General features: G+C 40.0%; 1 protein-coding gene across 1 annotated transcript in view; it reads left to right on the forward strand.

The window, feature by feature from the left end:
- Window positions 1-10570: 10570 nt before the first annotated feature.
- The window catches only part of SENP6 (SUMO specific peptidase 6), a 180038-nt gene continuing 172037 nt past the window's right edge, over window positions 10571-18571 (forward strand). The window contains 1 exon segment of the mRNA XM_030555783.1: window positions 10571-11190. Coding sequence (XP_030411643.1) covers window positions 11148-11190 — 43 coding nt within the window. The 5' untranslated portion in view covers window positions 10571-11147.

Below are 18571 nucleotides of genomic sequence, written 5' to 3' on the forward strand. Positions count from 1 at the left end.
CAATGATTACCTTTTGAAATGCCCTCATTCTCCTATTGCTGTTTTTTATGTTATACCATCATTTTACTGATACCTACCTGTTGATCTCAAATGCAAACTGGCACGTTAAACATTCAGTTTACTTGTGATTGTTTATGCTATGTTTTTAAGTTTTGCATTTCTGTCAGTTTGGACAATGAAAATCAATTATTCCTCTTTCTCTTAGAAACCACAGGGGGAAACAAGTGCAAATTAATAATCTGATTTACCTTATAGGGGTTTTCCCTTTATGTTGTGGCACCATCATAAGGCATTTATAGGTGTAATCATGAGGGAGATGATTTTGGAAGCCCAGTTATTGCAGGAGTTGTGCTATCTAGGTACTGGTGGGAGCCAGTCAGTAGAGCAGAGGCATGGGGCATGTGTAGTTCCTGCAAATTCTTGATACTTCCTGCAAATCCCTTGTCATCTGTGAGTTGAGGTGGAGAGGCAAACCCTGCTTTCATACAGAAGAACTCCAAGGAAACTGAGTTAAAACTCAGTTTCTTCTCTCCTGTGTGGGTCTTTTTACATACCCTCTGTGACAAGTATGCATTATTGGCTTAACTTTAGATAACACTGACTGCTATGAATAAAGTCTAAATTTTACAATCCCCTTTAAATGGAAAAGAAAGTTCTCAAAATTTGTTGCCAGAAGTAGGATTTGAACCCATTCAGACATGTGTCCTTTAACTCTATTTCCTAACTGCCCACCCACCAGCATAAACAGAGAGCATAACAATCACACACACAGAAAAATGTTATGGGTTGGGTCCGTGTATGACTTGCTTTGAGAAACTAGTTGAAAAGCAGTGGATTGAAGATGTAATATGGTGTAACAAGGTGGTCTGCCTCTTTATAGGCCAAAGGGTCTGGGGCCAGCCAGTGCATTTTGATTATCAGACCAAGCTGGGAAAGGGTCAGGTGTTTTCTATAAACTGCTGAGGGAGATTAGTGCCTGTGACTTACAAAGGAGGGTTGGCTCTGGGCCACTATGAAGTGTGTTGGTCGTAGCTTTATTTTGTGTTACTTTGTGAGTGTTTTATTTTAATCAATAAACTTTGTCCTGAGGGAAGGGCCTGAAAGAGACTAGAGTGGCCTTGAGTTTTAACTAGGGTGGTGAGGGGACCCACCAGCCTATATAAATCAATTTTGAATAAAGAGATGATTTTACATTTTAAACATAAACTTCTTTATTTAAACATGCAGTCACAAAGTGGAGTTCATAAATATGGGGGAGGGAGGGAGATTATATATACCTTTATCTGATACCAGTGTCACCAAAGATGGAAATGACTTAAATTTGATACCTGAAGTTTTTAAGACTAAGTTTTATGAAAAAGGGGTGCAAGTGAGACTTTTGAAGTTGAGGCAACTGATTTTTTTTAATAAAAATTTTGAAGTATTCAACAAACTTAACCTAGCCAAAATATCTTCCCTTAGGAAACATCAAAATCTTAGTATTTGCAGTTAATGGCAAACAATAGGCATTGTGACTGTATAAAGCATACAATGGCCTCACAGTCAAATTAATTTTTAAATGCCAGTTGTATGATTTATTGTAAACTAATGAAAGTAGACATTTTAGACTAAAAGCTGTTTTGGGAAAGGCACTTTTTATTATATGTGCAATGAGTAGTGCAATTGGTTGGGACTTCTAGATGCTATTGCAGTACAAATAATAAATCATAAGATCTTTAAATATGTGTTATACAGAAATTATAAAACCCTTGGATTAAATTAAAACAGGCACAGTAACTAACTTTTTCCTGATATTACGGTATTAAATCTTGTAGTGGAAGAGCCAAGTCAAAGGGTGCCCAAAGCATGGCCTTGGATTTTAACAGTTGGGATGGCTATGATGTTAAATTTGTTCAATACTCCATTATTTCTTTGAACAAAATAAGTTGCTTCAACCTAAAGAGTGATTGAGTGAAGAGCGTAAGCATGAAAGGAATGAAGTTGTGTTAGGTACAGTTGGTTCAAAGCAGGTGTCTTTCAAGTGACCACATAAGTTGTTTAGTCAGTGAAGGCCTTATAAATGAGGACCATCTACTGTCTATGGACTGGTATTTTAATGACGTCCCACAATACGTTTTGAGTTTGCAAATGATTACCCTCTTCATTTCAGCTATAGTGATGTTGGGGGCACATACGCTATTTTATGCATGCCTCTAGCCATCAGGATTTTCCTTTTCTGTAACATTTCACACTAGGTTAAGTTGCTGAAATAAAAATGCAAAGCAGTTGAAGAACATGGAGAAAACCCCCCCTGTTAACTCTGTGTAACTTTGGTTTTTCTCACTTCTAAAGACCCATATTAATGCTTATCACCATATAAGGCTGTTTTAACTGAATGATCTAGAGTCTTAAATAAAGGTCAGGTATCCAGGAACTTCTGAGTTCTAATCTTGGCTCTGCCACATCACACTGCGTGCCCTTGAGTATGTTAGTGTTCCTCAAGAAACTACATTAATCTGAACGAGGAATCTTTTAGTTCTCACCCGCAACACCCACATGGGGGAGTTACAGCGCAGCACTTTGATGTGCGCTGCTATTCACACCCCATAATCCATGCTGTATTTAGTTTAAACTGTTGCAGAAGGAAAAGCACTAGCTACTGCTCACGGAGGGGAGATATTAATTTGTTAATGCATGTGCTACACTTTGAAAAGTGCTTCATGAAGTCTAGTTACTTCCTACAATTTCCTAAAGCTCTTCCAATAAATTATTATTATTAAATCTCTGGATATTTAAATTTTCACAATAATGGTTACAGTTCATAAGCACCCACAAAAATGTGTTAATAAAAGAACATCACTAATAGCTTTATGAAGGAAAAACACTTTCTTGAACCACAATGTAAATACTCCGATAATACTTTTCATCTGTGCTTGGAAAAGGGAGTTATCTCTTTCATTTGGCTTATGTGGTCAAATGAATATTAACTGTAAGTGAGCTTATGTGTTTGCTTTGTGTATGTTCGATAAAATAGGCTTGGCAGAAAGTGACTATTTTAATAATTTTGATGGATAATATTGATGTTTAGTTTTAGATTTTTATCTATTTACATTTTCATGGTTGTGGGAAATTATTATAATATAATATATGGAGATATACCTATCTCATAGAACTGGAAGGGACCCCAAAAGGTCATTGAGTCGAGCACCTTACCTTCACTAGCAGGACCAAGTACTGATTTTGCCCCAGATCCCTGGGTGACTCCCTCCAGTATTGAATTCACAACCCTGGGTTTAGTAGGCCAATGCTCAAACCACTGAGCTATCAGAGGGTCAGACAATGTGGGGTCAAACAATAATAATTTAATGATGGTAGATGTTGAGATTCAAAAACTTAAAGCTTTATAACTTAAAATACAAATTGTCAACATCATATGTCAAAATATGCAAAATGAATAGTCTTAAATCAAATTCTAATAAATTCCCCAACAGCATTTTTCTTACTTTGCCTACCTGTAAATTTTGATTATTAATGGAAATATTTTTCATTGGTTTGTGTATGTATGGTGAAATAAACATTTGTTGCTATTTACCAATGAAAATCTAATCTTTCCAAGTGTAAATATGTTGTTAAAACAAGTATGGGTCTGTCTACATATTTTTGAGGGTGTCTGTGCATGTACTTCATGCATTTAGGTTGGTGGATATAGGCTTTGCACATAACTGTAGGCATGTATGGATAAGTGTGTCATGATTTTCCTTGCCTGTTCTGAAATAATTATAACAAAATCATGTATGCCAACATGGGAGAGGGGGATTTGTGTTCTTCTGTATATTAAATTTTGTGTTTCTATTTGTGTACTTGTACTGATTGCACTTGATGTTCATATTGCCCTTGTATATTTGTGCAAAATTTATGTAAGCAGAGTCAGGATGAGTGCTACCCTGACATCTGGTGGTGAATTGTAGGGAATGTGGAAAGAATTCCAAGAATTTCAAAGAATGGGGAAAGATTTGCATTGGCATCCACCCTCCACTTAGCATAAGCCCACAGCAGACTGGGATGGTTATTTTAACAGCTCTGGGATCTCCAATTTCTTTGTTATTGGGGCAGGAAAAAAAAAGTTTGTCACCCTGATTGTGTGAATGGGGAGCTGTGGGACTGCTTTGTGACAGAGATGTCTCAACCTCAGTTGGGTGGTACTTGCTAAACATGGGACATGGGTTCCAAAACCCCATGAAGGAAGAGAGGTTGGGGACTGTGTGTGTACCTGATGGTATGGGCCCCTTGTGAGGGCCTGGAACACCAATTGCACATCCTCCTCTCTCCACTGTGGAATATCAGAGTTGATTTTTAATTCCCTTAAGAATCCAGATACAGGTTACTGAGCTGAACTTACTTTTGGCTAATGATGCACTAGCACTGGGGCTCCCCTACCATGAGCTGAAATCACTAAAGAGATGAAATGACTGAGCTGAGAGCACTGAGTACTGTGCTAACTAGTGGGGGAGCCTAAAGCAATACTGTGGAACAGAGCAGCTGGTGGAGTGGCACAGTTTGTGGGGACGGCTGGAGCAGATCATGTGACTGCTGGTGGAGCGGAGCAGTTTGTGAGGACAGCTGGAGGAGCAGAGTGGAGTGGCTGGTAAAGCGGAGCAGTTTGTGGAGAAGGCGGGAGCAGAACCCACGGAGAGGCAGGGCAGTTGGCCCCGCACCACGTAAGGTGCCCCTTTCTATCCAGGCTGGGGGGAGGGACCTCTGCAGATGGACTCTCGAACTTTGGGGCTGCACTGACCCAGGACAGAGACTTTTGGATTGTGGGACTTTTGGGACTGTGGGTGATTTGGGGGTTGTTGGACTCAAGAGCCCAGGAAAGAGGACACAGCCCAATTTCCTGGGGTGGGTCTTTGCTCACGGTTTGGTCTATGAACTCTAGTTGAGGTGTTTTCCCAATTTAGTGTTTGTTGTTTATCTTGTGTATTAAACTTTTCTGCTACACCGAGACTCTGTGCTTGTGAGAGGGGAAGCATTGCCTCTTTGAGGCGCCTAGGGGTGGGGGCTCGAGCTGGTTTGGCATTGGGTTATTGAAACGGAACCCCTGGATACTGAACCCGGCCCTTGTTGCTTCCAACTCAGAGGGGCAGAAGGGTTACATTTATAAAGCCTGTCTAGCCAGTAAAATCTGTATGAATGTGCATTAACTTTGACACAAAGGCTGTCCTGCAGTTTTCCTCTAGGTTTGTGAGATATTAATTCTATCAGAGCTTGACACAGAGGGGAAAGGAAAGGGAGGAGGAAGTGGTCTGTAAACTTATGTACTTGCTCTCATGCTTTCAGCCTAGAACTTTATCTCTGCCTGAACTTATCATAGCCTGAAGACCAGAAGTGTTAGGATAGATTTTTTTGAAGGGACTGTGTGTAGGCAGTTAGGCCTACTGGTATTTTGCACGTTTCCTTTCATTAACTTTTTTTATCAGCCACAGCTGAGAACATTTATTTCAGAAAGGAGGAGAGGGGGATGTGTCTCTCTCTCTCTCTAACATTCATGATTTTGATTTTTTTTATGTTTTGCTAAATAAATCAAATTTAAGAATGAAAAACATTTATTTTGAAGCATTTAAAATATGTTGAATATTTTATCTGTATTTTTCTGGCTTACAAATACTAAAATGTAGCTTCCCCTAATATTTCAAGGCTATTTTTATTATTGTGAAATCCAAATGTAATTTTATGAAAATGGTTAAATTTCATTATTTAAAAGCACAATAAAATAAAACATCTGCTTGTACTGGGTGGCTGGGTACTTCATATTCTGAATGAGTTACAGTATTTGAATTAAATGGGCACCGTTTGTGGAAAGAATAGTAAAGAAAATGTTACCTACTTCTTAACATAGAGTAGTTTAAGCAAGGCCTGCATTCTGTCTCATACTAAAAAAGTCACCATTGAATTAATCAAACTGTAGATTGTAGCTTGGAGAGCAAATGTGCAGAATATAATTAAAATGTACTCTTTTATTTCTCACGTTGGTTAAATTTCTTGGTCATCTCTAGAGTACAGGGCAAGAGCAAGTTTCCTGCCTGTATAGCTTTTAATTTTAATATTTTAAGCTGTAAATATATTTATTGTAAGTACTTTCTCTATTCATTATTATAAATAATCAAAAATATATATTTTTGACAATCCACACTTTTTCACTCATGACATAAAAAATGTATGACTTTCTGGTCAGATGTGAGAAAGTCTGTGCAATAGTTATTTCAGGGGTTATAAACAATGACACACCTATTTAGAATAACTGCAGTCAATAAGTGTATTTTAATACTTTGGGTGCAAAAATATATACCTGCTATAGAACCAGAATAAAAGAATTAGGGGAAATGGAAATGCCTGTATTAGATTAATATCTGAGCTATTTAAGGAAAGATGGGCTATATGGGCTAAAAAATTTTTTTTTAATTGATACAAAAACAATATGAATACCTATGGGAATGAATATTCATTGCTCTCTTAGCGCTTTTGTATTTGCTCCCTTTCTTTTAATAATTATGTAAGGATATATGTACGATCAACAATTCTGTTTCTAGAAACATAGGACTGGAAGGGACCTCCTGGGTCACTGAGTTCAGTCTCATGCTGTCACAGGCAATGCAATCATATAATCCCATTCATAAACTTATCTAGGTCTGTCATGACCCTAGATTTCCTATGCTCTGGGCTCTTGTAACTGCTACCATTACCAAGCTGTACACTTGGAAGTTGTATATCATGTCACCCATCACTCTGCTACCTTTTTCCAAGGACTCTGTTCCCAGAAGCAGGATGCTCGCTGATCAATATGACAGGTGCTCTTCAGGGGCCACTGCAAGAATGCCCACTATCCAACAGCTCCATTTCAGACTTGGTTAGCAAACTCTTAAAATTGACTTACAGGTAAACCCATGGATGAATTCATTTACTGTTCATGTGGAGATACCTTCTTTACCCTCTCAACACAGGAAAGCCTGCTACAGGTCCCAGTTCAGATTTCCTTCTCAGAAACTGTGGGGTCCTAAATCTTCCAACATGGATCTCAATGCTACCTTCCCAGTAGCCTGGACCCATACAGTCCCTTGGCCTTGTCTCTGGTGTCCTGAGAGGCCAGTCCTAGCACTTTAATTGAAATCCTGAAAAAAACTCGCTTGTAGCTGGCAAACTTTAACTCTCTCTTCTAACAGTCCATGCACCCTTGCTGACATTTGAATGAACATTCCAGGGTGGCTCCTAGCAACTAAATGGGCCTTTATGGAGTCTGCAGATGTTAAATCACAGTCTCATGTCCTATCACAGGTTTTACTTCCCACAACCCCATACACAAAATAACAGTAACTATACATACCACATGATTCTCCACAAGCTTTGTCTTTAAAACTAGGTTTTTAGTCCCCACTTCTCCTATTGGAAGACTGTCCCAAAACTTCACTACTATGATGGTTAGAAATCTACTTCTAGTTCCCAGCCTAAATGTACTCATGGCCAGTTTATATCCATTTGTTCTCTTGTAAGTGACCTTTAAATTAAAGGTCTAATGTTTAGTTTAAAATATGTAATAAAAGTATATAATCTGTGACAGGAGGTATTATAAATAATAATAAATTCTGGGTTTTTTACAATTTCCTCTCCAATTATTCACATAACTAAAATATCCTAATGTGTTTTTCCTAACATTCAGATTTATAAATGGACATTTTTCCATACCAGGTCTCTCTGCACTTATTTAAAATACATGTCTATTTTTTTAAACATTTTTAGCTTCTCATGATTTTAGCTCACTTTTTTTTTTAACTTAACAGTCATTGGCTTAGGAGTACTGAAGGCACTGAACATATTGTCTCTATAGAACCTCCTCCCAACCCCACTCCATCAAAAATGTAAAAACTTAAATATAAGTGAGAGTGCCATGTCACAGATTATGGAGCTGGATTGGCTTGTAAAAGACCATCCACTAGAGCAAGCATATGTAAATTTCTTAACATAGAAAGATTAGAAAAAGAGCACATGGGGTACAATATTGCCAAGGAAAACTACATGTGGTGGTTGTTCTGTTTGTTTGAACTGACATTTAAAAGTTTCTTTCTGGAACTTTACCTTCCATACTTCTGCCTGTGCCAACACTAACTGATCATAACCTCCTACTTTGTGTGAAGAAGGCTTTATATGTCAGAGGTCTCATACTGCTTTGGGCTCTGATCCTGTAAATACTTGCATGCTTTATATCAATAGGACACATGCATAAGTATTTGCAGGATCAGGGCCTTAAATTATGTACCTGTGACTGTCAATCAGTCACAGCTGGTCTAGTCAGACTCTAATGGCTGCTATACTCAAAAAGCAGCTGTCAGATTTATTCCTGCTCTTGGCTCAATCAGAGAGGACTATTTCAGGTAAGGAGAAAAGAGAAAATAAAACCAGCAAACCTGTAAGATTTCTTTATTAGGATATACTAATCTTACATTTTCTGACTCAATTAGCCCTCAATTACGGGAAATGAGTTTCTCTTTAATATTGGGGGGAAATTAAGAGAATGATTGCAGAGATTTAGAAAGAGGATGAGAATGGTTATCTTCTAAATTATATGGAATACATTCACTCACATACACATATAATGTGAAAAATAACTTCTAAAGTAGAAAAAGGACTAGCTGTGAAAAGAATGGCCTCAGGAGAGGAAGGAATGGAGCTAAACACTCCCCTTTCAGAACACTTTCCTTTCAGGAATCCCTAAACAAATACATGAAATGGCAGAAAAGGAAACTCTCCATTCTCTGGTATGTAATTTAGGAAGAGTCCTTCTCCAGAAAAAAGTAAATGTTAAACAACAAAATCTTCATAGACAGGAAATCTGCCACAGCAGGACAGCCTAAAATCAGGAGCACAAGCGGTTTAATATTTGATAATTCCTGTTGCGTAAGACAGTATCATTCCCCTGGGGGCAGGGGAAGGATTGGTTACTCTTTTAAATGGTCCATTTCATTTCAAACTACTTTGATGTTTGATGTCCACTCATTAAAAACAGTAGCAAAAATTGGGACATAGGGATTATGGAATTATATTTGCTGCCATTGATTTGGTCAATGAGGACATACTAGCATGTCATGCATTTCTTTTTTATCAAAATAAAACTCCTAGTTTTGGAAAACAGTTTGTTAGATTTGAATCAAAAGTCTGGTCTCACTCAAGGGAAACTTCTCCATTTTGAATTAACATTATGGTCCCAGCTCTGAAACTGGATACAAGTAGACCCTTATGCCCTCTCGGGGCCACACTGAGGCATAGAGGTCTACCTGCACAGATCCTATTGCAGGATCAGGGTCTTTGTGTCTCCCTCTCATGATAAAGAATTTTGTTGTTTAGGTTTCAATGAGACATTTAAGGTCTTTCTCCTTTTTAACATAAATCCTATACATTTATCTTTTTCTAGTTTGAACTTTGAATTTAATTAGTAGTGAAATACCACATCAAATTTTCTGATTCATCTCTGAATAAAACCTGTTTTTCTAAGACTGGCATTTTGAAGTCTAATGATTTAGGCTTATCAGTACACTAAAACTTTCAGAGCATGTTTTCAGTAAACCCATAGTCCAGGAATTGTAAGGTAGAATTAGAGGAATGATATAGTCTTTCTTCTTACATGCTATCTCTTAGGCTTGGAACGTCCTCATCCTATTTTGTATGAAAACTGACTGCTCTCTTAAAATATTTCCTTAAATCACACTTATTTCTTGAAGTCTTTCAAAGATAATCTTAACAAGTAGGTAATATGTCTATAGTTGTGAGTGGGTTCTTTTTTTAAATCTGTATTGCTTTGTTTCTGGGCCTTGAGCTATTTGGTGCATTATGTACTTAAATTTATGTAATTTAGGGCCTGATTCTGCCAACTCCTGTTGAGTTAAATTGGAGTTTTGGACTTGCAAGGAATGCAGGATCTGCATGTTCACCTTGGCCCTGGACCACCTCTATCTTTGAAAATTTGGGTGCTTTAAATTAGGTATCTAGAGCCCTGAGTCTGCCATAAGTTTGTGCTGGTGAAATCCTCCTGTGCAACTGAGGGAGACTGGCTAAAGTCTCTCATATTTTTGTTAGTAAAGGCTGGGCTCCTGTGACCATGAGAAACTGTTTCCACTTTTAAACATATAAGTTTCTAATCCTCCTGCTTTTAGAGAAAAGCTTTAAAGCGTAAACCCTAAACACTCAAAAACCTAAGTTTTTTTTTTTGCATTTATTTTTAATATCTCACGATTTTGACGGTTTGACTCCTATTTTCTGAATGTTTGGTGTTGACAATATTGTGCATCCGAGTTTGCAGACTCAGCACCTTAAGCAAGAATAGCGTCAGCGGGTTACTGGCGAATTTTAGAAACTAAAATAAATAAGTGTGGCCTTCGGTTTGTGCACGTGTTTAATTATGACCTACAAGGGGTGGAAAAGATCCTCAGCATAGGATTCACTAATTGCCCCCTCAGTCTTTAAAGCTCATTCGTTTTATGTCGCTCAACCACCTACACCCCACCTTTCCACCCAGCAAGTGGCAGCCTCCTGAGCTGGTAAGGGGGGAGCGCTAGAGCCGTAGATATTTACCAGCAGAGCCCTTGTGCGGCCATTTTATCATCCAGGGGATAGGGAAATTAGAGTCCCCTTCCCTGGAGGCTGTGGGCTGTACGCCCTGGGGCTAGGGAAGTGGCTGAAGGATGACTAGTTAAGTCCTAGGGAGGCGAAAAAGGCAGCAGCAGGGTTCCTTGCCCCTGCAGCGGGGATATGTGCGGGCCCCGCAGGGAGAGGCTGCGTCAGGCCCGCTCACTCCCCCGCCGAGGTGGCGGCAGGCAGCTGCCAGGCCAGGCCTGGGCTGGAACCACTGAGGGCTGCCGGTGGCGGACACAATAAGGGAACGAGCCGACGCGCTGCTCCTTCCTCCCGCACGCGGGCCGGAACAGGCAGGCAGGGAGCGGGGCGGGGGAGCGTCGCTCGGCTGGTTGCTGCCGTGCACTGGGGAAGCCGGGGGGAAGGGGCTCGGTGCTGGGTTGTTGTGCGAGAGGCAGAGCGCGCTGGCCGGGCGAAGGGCCAGGCCCCCGCCGGCGGTGCCTGGGCGAGCAACGCGGGCATGGAGTGAGGGGAGCAGCGACAGGAGGAAGATGGCCGGTGGCGGCGGCTGCAGGGACAGCTTGTTTCTGGAAGGTGCGTGTGTGGCTGTGTGGGGGAAATGTGGCCCACGGGCGGCTCCTTCCTCCTGGGAACCTGCCGTCAAAGGAACACGGCACGGACCGGAGGACGTGTGGGGGGAGTGGGGGTGCCGGGGGAGGGACGCAGCGAGAGGTGGCCTGATGTTGGGGGAGGGTGAGTGTTCGTAGGGGCAGGTTTGTTGGGGGGGAGGCAGGGCAGGGAAGGTGGCTTGGTGTGTGGGAGATAATGGGGTGGGGGACCGCGGGCGAGGGTTATTCAGGGCTGGCACAGGGTGGGTCGTTGGTCTGGGGTTAGTGATGTCCGCTATGGAGGGGCGGTTTGCGGGAAGCTGAGGTAGGAGGTTAATTGGCAGGTGAGGTTTGAAGCGGAGCTGGGTCTTGTCTCTGGAGCGCTCGGGCCCCCGGCCTACGCTGGTGTTTCTTCTTCTGACGTTGTAAAAGGCCCATCTGAAGAGTTGGAGAAGGGGAGCCCGGTGACATGGCCAGAGAAGACTTTTCTTCTGCTGGGGCTTCTCTCTTATGTTTGTGTCACTAGAAAGAGGGAGCTTTGGGATAATTTTTAAAGCTTCAGGCTACTATTAGACATAGTTTTTCTTTTTGTATTTGTTTCTAATAATAATGCAGAAATTAACAAAAAATTAATAAGGCGTAGAAATATTTACTCTAAGCCTTCATAGTACAATTAAATATTATATTGTTAATCTAGCCTTGCAAAATTGCCATAAAAATTGACCAGAATAGGGGTAGTGTACCTTACCTGTCCTCTTACCATGGTGATAATGAAAAATCATAGATCTGAAAGTACTCTGCTTGCATGAATAGTTTTGCATGTCTGTGATGGTTTGTTTTTCCTTCAGCACAGCATATTTTGCAGCATGTATATTGTATAAAGCGTGTACGGTATAGGATTTCTTTGTTTTTTTGGGTTGTATTTTAGAAGTTTGCATGGAGCAGAAATGTTGCCTTTCTGTGTGAATAAATACCTACTTTAAATAATTCATCTGAAATACTGATGTCCTAAAGACCTATTTCTTAGCCAACAATGGCAGAAATTTTTTTAAGCATATGGTGGTGAAATACTGGTACCTGTCTCTCCACCCTCTTCCCCCCCCCCATCCCTCTTCCTCTCCCACAGAATCTGACCGTGATGTTCCCTGATACTACCATAAGAATGACAGGTGTAGGGACAACCATTTGATGATCATTAGTAGTTTTGTGTGTGTTCAGTGAGTGGTATGCCACTCCTGTATATTATACATGTGGCAAGTAAAAATAAATAGCATGCATAATATTTCAAATATTATAAATCCTGGGGGGCTCCCTTTCTAACAGCAGTGGCAGATTGGCACTGTAATGTACACTTGCTAAAATATTTGGTAGTCCTGTGATCAGTGGACAAATAGCGTATTCATTTAGTTACATTTATATTGTATTCCAGATTATTGGGAAACCCACTGATTTGCAGGTAGTGTCCAATAATGGTGACGGCCTAAGGAGTCTGTATATATTAACAGAGACTATTATGAGCTATGAGTGAAGGAAAGCATATGCAGGCAGTGGTGCTAGGAAAATGGAGTTCATTCTCCTGAGTGCACAGTGTCAGAGTTGCAGGCTATTAAAAAAGCAGAATAGGCCTGTAACTGGATTATGGTGGGTTTAATGTGAAACAAAAAACATAAATGAAGCTTTGCAAATAAGGTACCATGACTACTATATGTGAAAGTAAAAGCACAGGTGATGCATATCTTTGTTTTTAGCGGCTAATGGAATGGATGAGCACTTCAAATCGGCCTTTGGCATTAGACCTATCATTGTCTAGAATTCTGACTTTGGACAATAACGGAAGCAAGGGGTTGGGACAATGGTAAGAGAGTGTGAGGTAGACAAAAATAGGAGTGAAGGTTTATAGACAAGGAAGTGAAGTAACTTGTGTTCCTGAACCATGATTTGGCTTTGAGTCTAGATCTGTGAAATACGTAACTAAGCTGCGTAGAGACTGCAAGATGTTTTAAGACATCATTAAAACATTAAGAACTTCAAATAATATAAAAAAACGTAAACAAACCACCACCACCAAGAACAGTAAGGAATTAATCTTTATTAGGATACTCTTAAAAAAAAAAAATAGTGGGCAGAGTTTTGAGAATTGCTGTTTCCCTCCCTGTCCCACATCAATCTTTTGGCAAACAAATAAGGTAGGAAGTGTGTGTAGGTATAGCAATTGTCTGTCTGTTTATTTCTGGCTTCATAATTAAATTGAGATAATGAGATCAAAGGTGAACAATCTTTTTTTTTTTAAAGTTAATGTGAATATTTAATAGCTTTGTTTGTCTTATAGTAACGATCTATCAATCAGACTATAAAAAGGTAAAATATACAGTACGAAAGGAAAACCATTTAATTGTAAGCACGGCAGTTTTATAGGTTTAGTATTGTTTTGGGGATCTCCATTAAGACATTTGTTGTCTTTCTTTGGTGTAATAAAGATTCAATTAAAATGTCTGTCATTGTCTTAACGGTTAATTCTTCTTTTTAAATTGAAATTATTCTATCAAAAATAGTATGGTTGATATATGGAAAAACATTCCCTGACGATTGTATATATTGCCTATCTTGTTGTGCAATGTAATGATTGATAAGGTCATTCAGTTTTTGTCCATTTTCACCTATATAACATAGCATGCTGTCACTTAAAAAAAATGTAGATTGTCTTCTTGGAAATGCAAGAATGATCCTTAGAATTTCCATGCTTGACTCTTTGAGGCTGTTTGGTATTGTAATGAAAATAATGTAGACCACTGATTAACCTGGTTCAGAGCTGGACTTTCCTTGTTGACTTTCAGCTCTAGAGGCTGTCAAAACACAGGTGGCATGGGAAAGATACTTATCTGTGTGATGGCAGTGGCCAAAGAGCTAATGTGAGTTGTGGCTATATAAACAGGGAAATCTTCAGTAAAACTAGGGAAGTTATATTATCTCTGTATTTGGCACTGGTGTCCAAAACACAAAAAAGATATTGATAAATTGGAAATGGTTGAGAAAAGAGCCACGAGAATGATTCAAGGATTAGAAAACATGCCTGATAGTGATTGAGTTCCGTGAGTCTCGATTTCTCTCTCAAAGAGAAGGTTAGGGGATGACTTGATCACAGTTTATAAGGCTTATATGAACAGAAATTTGATCAAGTGCTCTTCAGTCTAGCAGACAAAGGTGTAACAAATTTCAGTGGGTGGAAGTGAAGGTAGACAAATTCAGATTTGAAATAAGATGAGGAAATGACAAGGGTAGTTAACCATTGGAAAAATTTAACAAGGATCATGGTGGAATCTCCGTCACTGAAAAATTTAAAATCAAGATTGGATGTTCTTCTAAAAGATGCTCTAGTTTAAAGAACAGTTAATTCAGGGAAGTCCTGCGACCTTTGTTATACAGAAGGTCGGACTAGATGATCACAATGGTCCCTTCTGGCCCTGGAATCTATATAGCTTATGCTTTTAAAGGTAATTTGCAAATGGAATTTACATTTTTTTTTAAGAGCATTAGTATGTGCGGAATGCAGTGTTGTAACTAGATTAATGAAAGCTTTCAACACATTAACTGAAAATTCTTGGCCAAATTGTCACTTCCATGATGTTGTAAAAGGACAAGGAAAATATAAATTCCAAATTATATGACTTCTTTACAGTTTATCACTAGCAGAACAGAGGTCAGAGTTCTTGCCATATTTTCACGTATAAAGAGCATTGAGCTCCAAATTCTACTTAACTCAGAATCCTGGAGGGGGTCAAGGGGAATGATTCCAATTAGTCTACAGAGGACCAAAGAATTCACAGAAGCTCAGTGTCTCTATGAATTCTTTGTTTCCAGTGGCAGCACACTTATCTCAGGAACTTGTGCTTCATGGGATCCCTACTGATGGCTGTCCCAACTCACTTGCCTTTAGTGAGAGATCAGATATTGCAGGGGGAATCTGCAAAAGATCTTGCCAACAAGATCATTGTGTGGCATGGAAAATCCAGTCTGTTTGGGAGACTTGTTACTTATAGCTGAGAGTGGTCAGTATCCATTCGGTACTAGAGCCATAATGTGGTGAGATGATGCAGAAAGGTTTGCTCGGAGTTGGGATAGGGAAAATGATTCTCAGTCCCTCCTCCCTACAATAGAAATGGGGAAAATCCCACTGTTATTCATTCTTTCTGCAAACATTGTAGGAACAATGATTATGATTTGGCCCCTCATATTTTATTTAGCTGCAAGAAGAATGTTTGTGCTGCTGTATGTCTCCTCCAGTCTCAATTTGAAGCTTTCACTTTCACAGTATCCTGGTAACATGTACAGTAACTCCTTGCTTAATGTAGTTGTTCCTGAAAAATGAGACTTTAAGCAAAACGATGTTAAGCAAACCCAATTTCCCCATAAGAATTAATGTAAACGGGCGGGGGGGGGGGGGGAAGGATTAGGTTCAAGGGAAATTTTTTCACCAGATAAGACTATAGTGTGTGTGTGTACCCTTTATATATACAGTGTACGTTTTAAACAATTTAATACTGTACACAGCAATGATGATTGTGAAGCTTGGTTCAGATGAAGTCAGAGGGTGGGATATTTCCCGGGGAATGCCTTACTGCCAAATGATGAACTAGCACTTAGCTGAGCCCTCAAGGGGTAACACATTGTTAATGTAGCCTCATGCTCTACAAGGCAACACAAATGGAGGGAGGGGAGACAGCATGGCAGACAGAGACACACCCCTGTGTGTGTGTGTTGTGTGTGTGTGTGAGGAGAGAGAGAGAGATAGAGGAGAGAGAGAGAGAGAGAGAGATGTGCATGTCCCTTTAAGTACACTGACTCCACTCTAAGTACATTGCTTTTTAAGTAGATCAGCAAGTTGAGACAGCAGCTGCTGCCAGCAAGCTCCCTCCGTCCTGGGCCCTGTTGTGCCCCCGCCCCCCCGCTCTATGGAGATGGGGTAAGCGGGGGGCAGAAGCAGGGGGAGGAGGACACCCTGACATTAGGCCCTCTTCCCCTCGCACAACAAGCAGGAAGCGGGGAGCAGCTCCAAGGCATCGAGGGGAGGGACAGCTGAACTGCCTGGCAATTGGTAGCCTGCTGGGTGGCTGCTGAACAGGGAGCTTAGGGGAGTGGGGAGCTGATGAGGGGCTGCCAGTCCACCCTGGTTCCAAGCCCCCACCAGCTACCTGCAACGGGCTGCTCTTTCTGCAAGCAGGGTCAAAGCAGACAGCTGCCAAACAACATTATAAGGGAGCATTGCACAACTTTAAAGGAGCATGTTGTCTAATTGATCAGCAATTAAACAACATTGGGATGATTTTCAGTGAGGAATTACTGAATCAGATACTTTTGAAGCACTCTGAAATGCACACTGTCTGACTAATAGACTTTGCTTTTCTCTTTTATCTCAGTCTCCTGGCTACTACAACGTGTTGGGGTTCTCTCTCCTTCCCAAGCTCTTTTTTAGGGCCTCAATCATGGAATTTTTCCAAAGCTGATCTCTCAGCTGGTGAGCACTTCCTAAGCAGATGCAGAATGAAATTGATTCCTATTAACGTTGTTCTGGCCACAGATTTCTGACAAACATTGAAAACTGACAAGACTGACTCTTAGTGGCAGCAGAGGCTTTGGACTTGCTTGTGGGAGGACTCTGGAAGACAGTACTTTATCACTTTACACTCCTTTCACATTTGGAGAATTCTTTGGAAATATGAGGACTGTAGAATAGGGTTTTTGTTTTGTTAATGAAATTTAGATTCTGTAGAAACTGATGATATTTGTGTGGGAAAGTATCCTTCTTGCCCTGCGAGGTTAGATTTTTTTCAAACTCTCAGCATCAGAGATAGGGAAGATGGTGGTAGTACGAGTTTTACTTGGGGTGGAATATGAGTAGTGTAGGATAGAGTGGAAAGAAGGAGAGTGAAGCTTTTATTCACATGGAGAACTTCAAGTACTCTGCCTTCCCCTGACCCCCTCTGACCTTTTCTAAGCAAGTGAATAAAGATTTGGTTTTATTTTAAACAAAGTTAGTCAATTCAATTTGAAATGCTACTTATGACCTAGTGTATATGCAATGTAAACTTGGGTAGCTGGTGGGGGTTAAATTGATTTTTGGATTGTAGGGGAATAGGCTTTTTAAAATCTAGGTAAGATCTATGTTTTCTCAAGTTTTAGATGCACATGTACACCCCACCCATGTCTTTCTCACACAGCCCTATTTTATGCTCTCATTAATGCTCTGTCATATCCCCTTCATATCCAGGAATGTTCTGTCCCCTCCTCTTGCCTTCCTCAGCATTAGTCTCCCATTCTGAGAATGAGGAGCATGGCTCCCTTCCACAGTTTCATGTGCTTCCTGGTCCTCTGCCCCCATTCACTACCCCTTTCAAGCCCCAGCTTGCCAGTCTGTCTTTTTGCGGTCCTCTGTTTCACCGCACTTCCTCTGATTTCCTATTCAATTGATGCATTTCATGTGTTTTCTGGAATCATTTCAGAAGTGGGTCAGTTTCCATTAATAAAGACTGCTTTTCATACAGTTTAAAAAAACAAAAACAAAATCAGCATCAACAAACCTGAAAGCCACTTCTCAGCAAGAAACTGATTTTGCATTTGGATAATATTTTCAAGCTTTACAAAAGTGAGCAGTTAATATTTCAAACTCCCTTATTTGCCAGTCTTCCCCAGGATGAAATATGGCAGGCAGAGTGATGGGGTTTGTTTTAGGGTACTTTGGGCGGTGCTGAAAATCGAATCTTAAAAAGAGCTAGCTTCAGCCTTAACTATATAGTGGATGATGCTGTTCCATGATAGTGGGACAATGCAGTAATTGGTGATATCCTCTAAAATTCAATTATTTTAAAGAAAAATCCTCTTCCGTATTACCTCCATGAGGACAAAGGGTTTTATTTAGGGCTGTTGATTAATTGCAGTTAACTCACATGATTAACTCAATATTAATAGTGATTAATTGCACTGTTAAATAATAGAATACCAATTAAAATTAATCAAATATTTTGAATGTTTTTCTACATTTTCATATATATTGTATTCTGTGTTTGTAATTGAAGTCAAAGTATATATTTTTGGTTACAAATATTTGCACTGTAAAAATGATAAACACGAAATAGTGTTTTTCAGTTCACCTCATACAAGTACTGTAGGGCAATCTCTTTGTCATGAAAGGTGCAATTTACAAATGTAGATTTTTTTTGAGTGCAGTTATGTAACAATGTAAAACTTCAGAGCCTACAAGTCCTTTCAGTCCTACTTCATGTTCAACCAATCGCTAAGGCAAACAAGTTCGTTCCCATTTACAGGATATAATATTGCCCTCTTCTTCTTTACAATGTCACCAGAAGGTGAGA

This window comes from Gopherus evgoodei, chromosome 3 (assembly GCF_007399415.2).
Source record: "Gopherus evgoodei ecotype Sinaloan lineage chromosome 3, rGopEvg1_v1.p, whole genome shotgun sequence".
Classification (NCBI taxonomy): domain Eukaryota; kingdom Metazoa; phylum Chordata; order Testudines; family Testudinidae; genus Gopherus; species Gopherus evgoodei.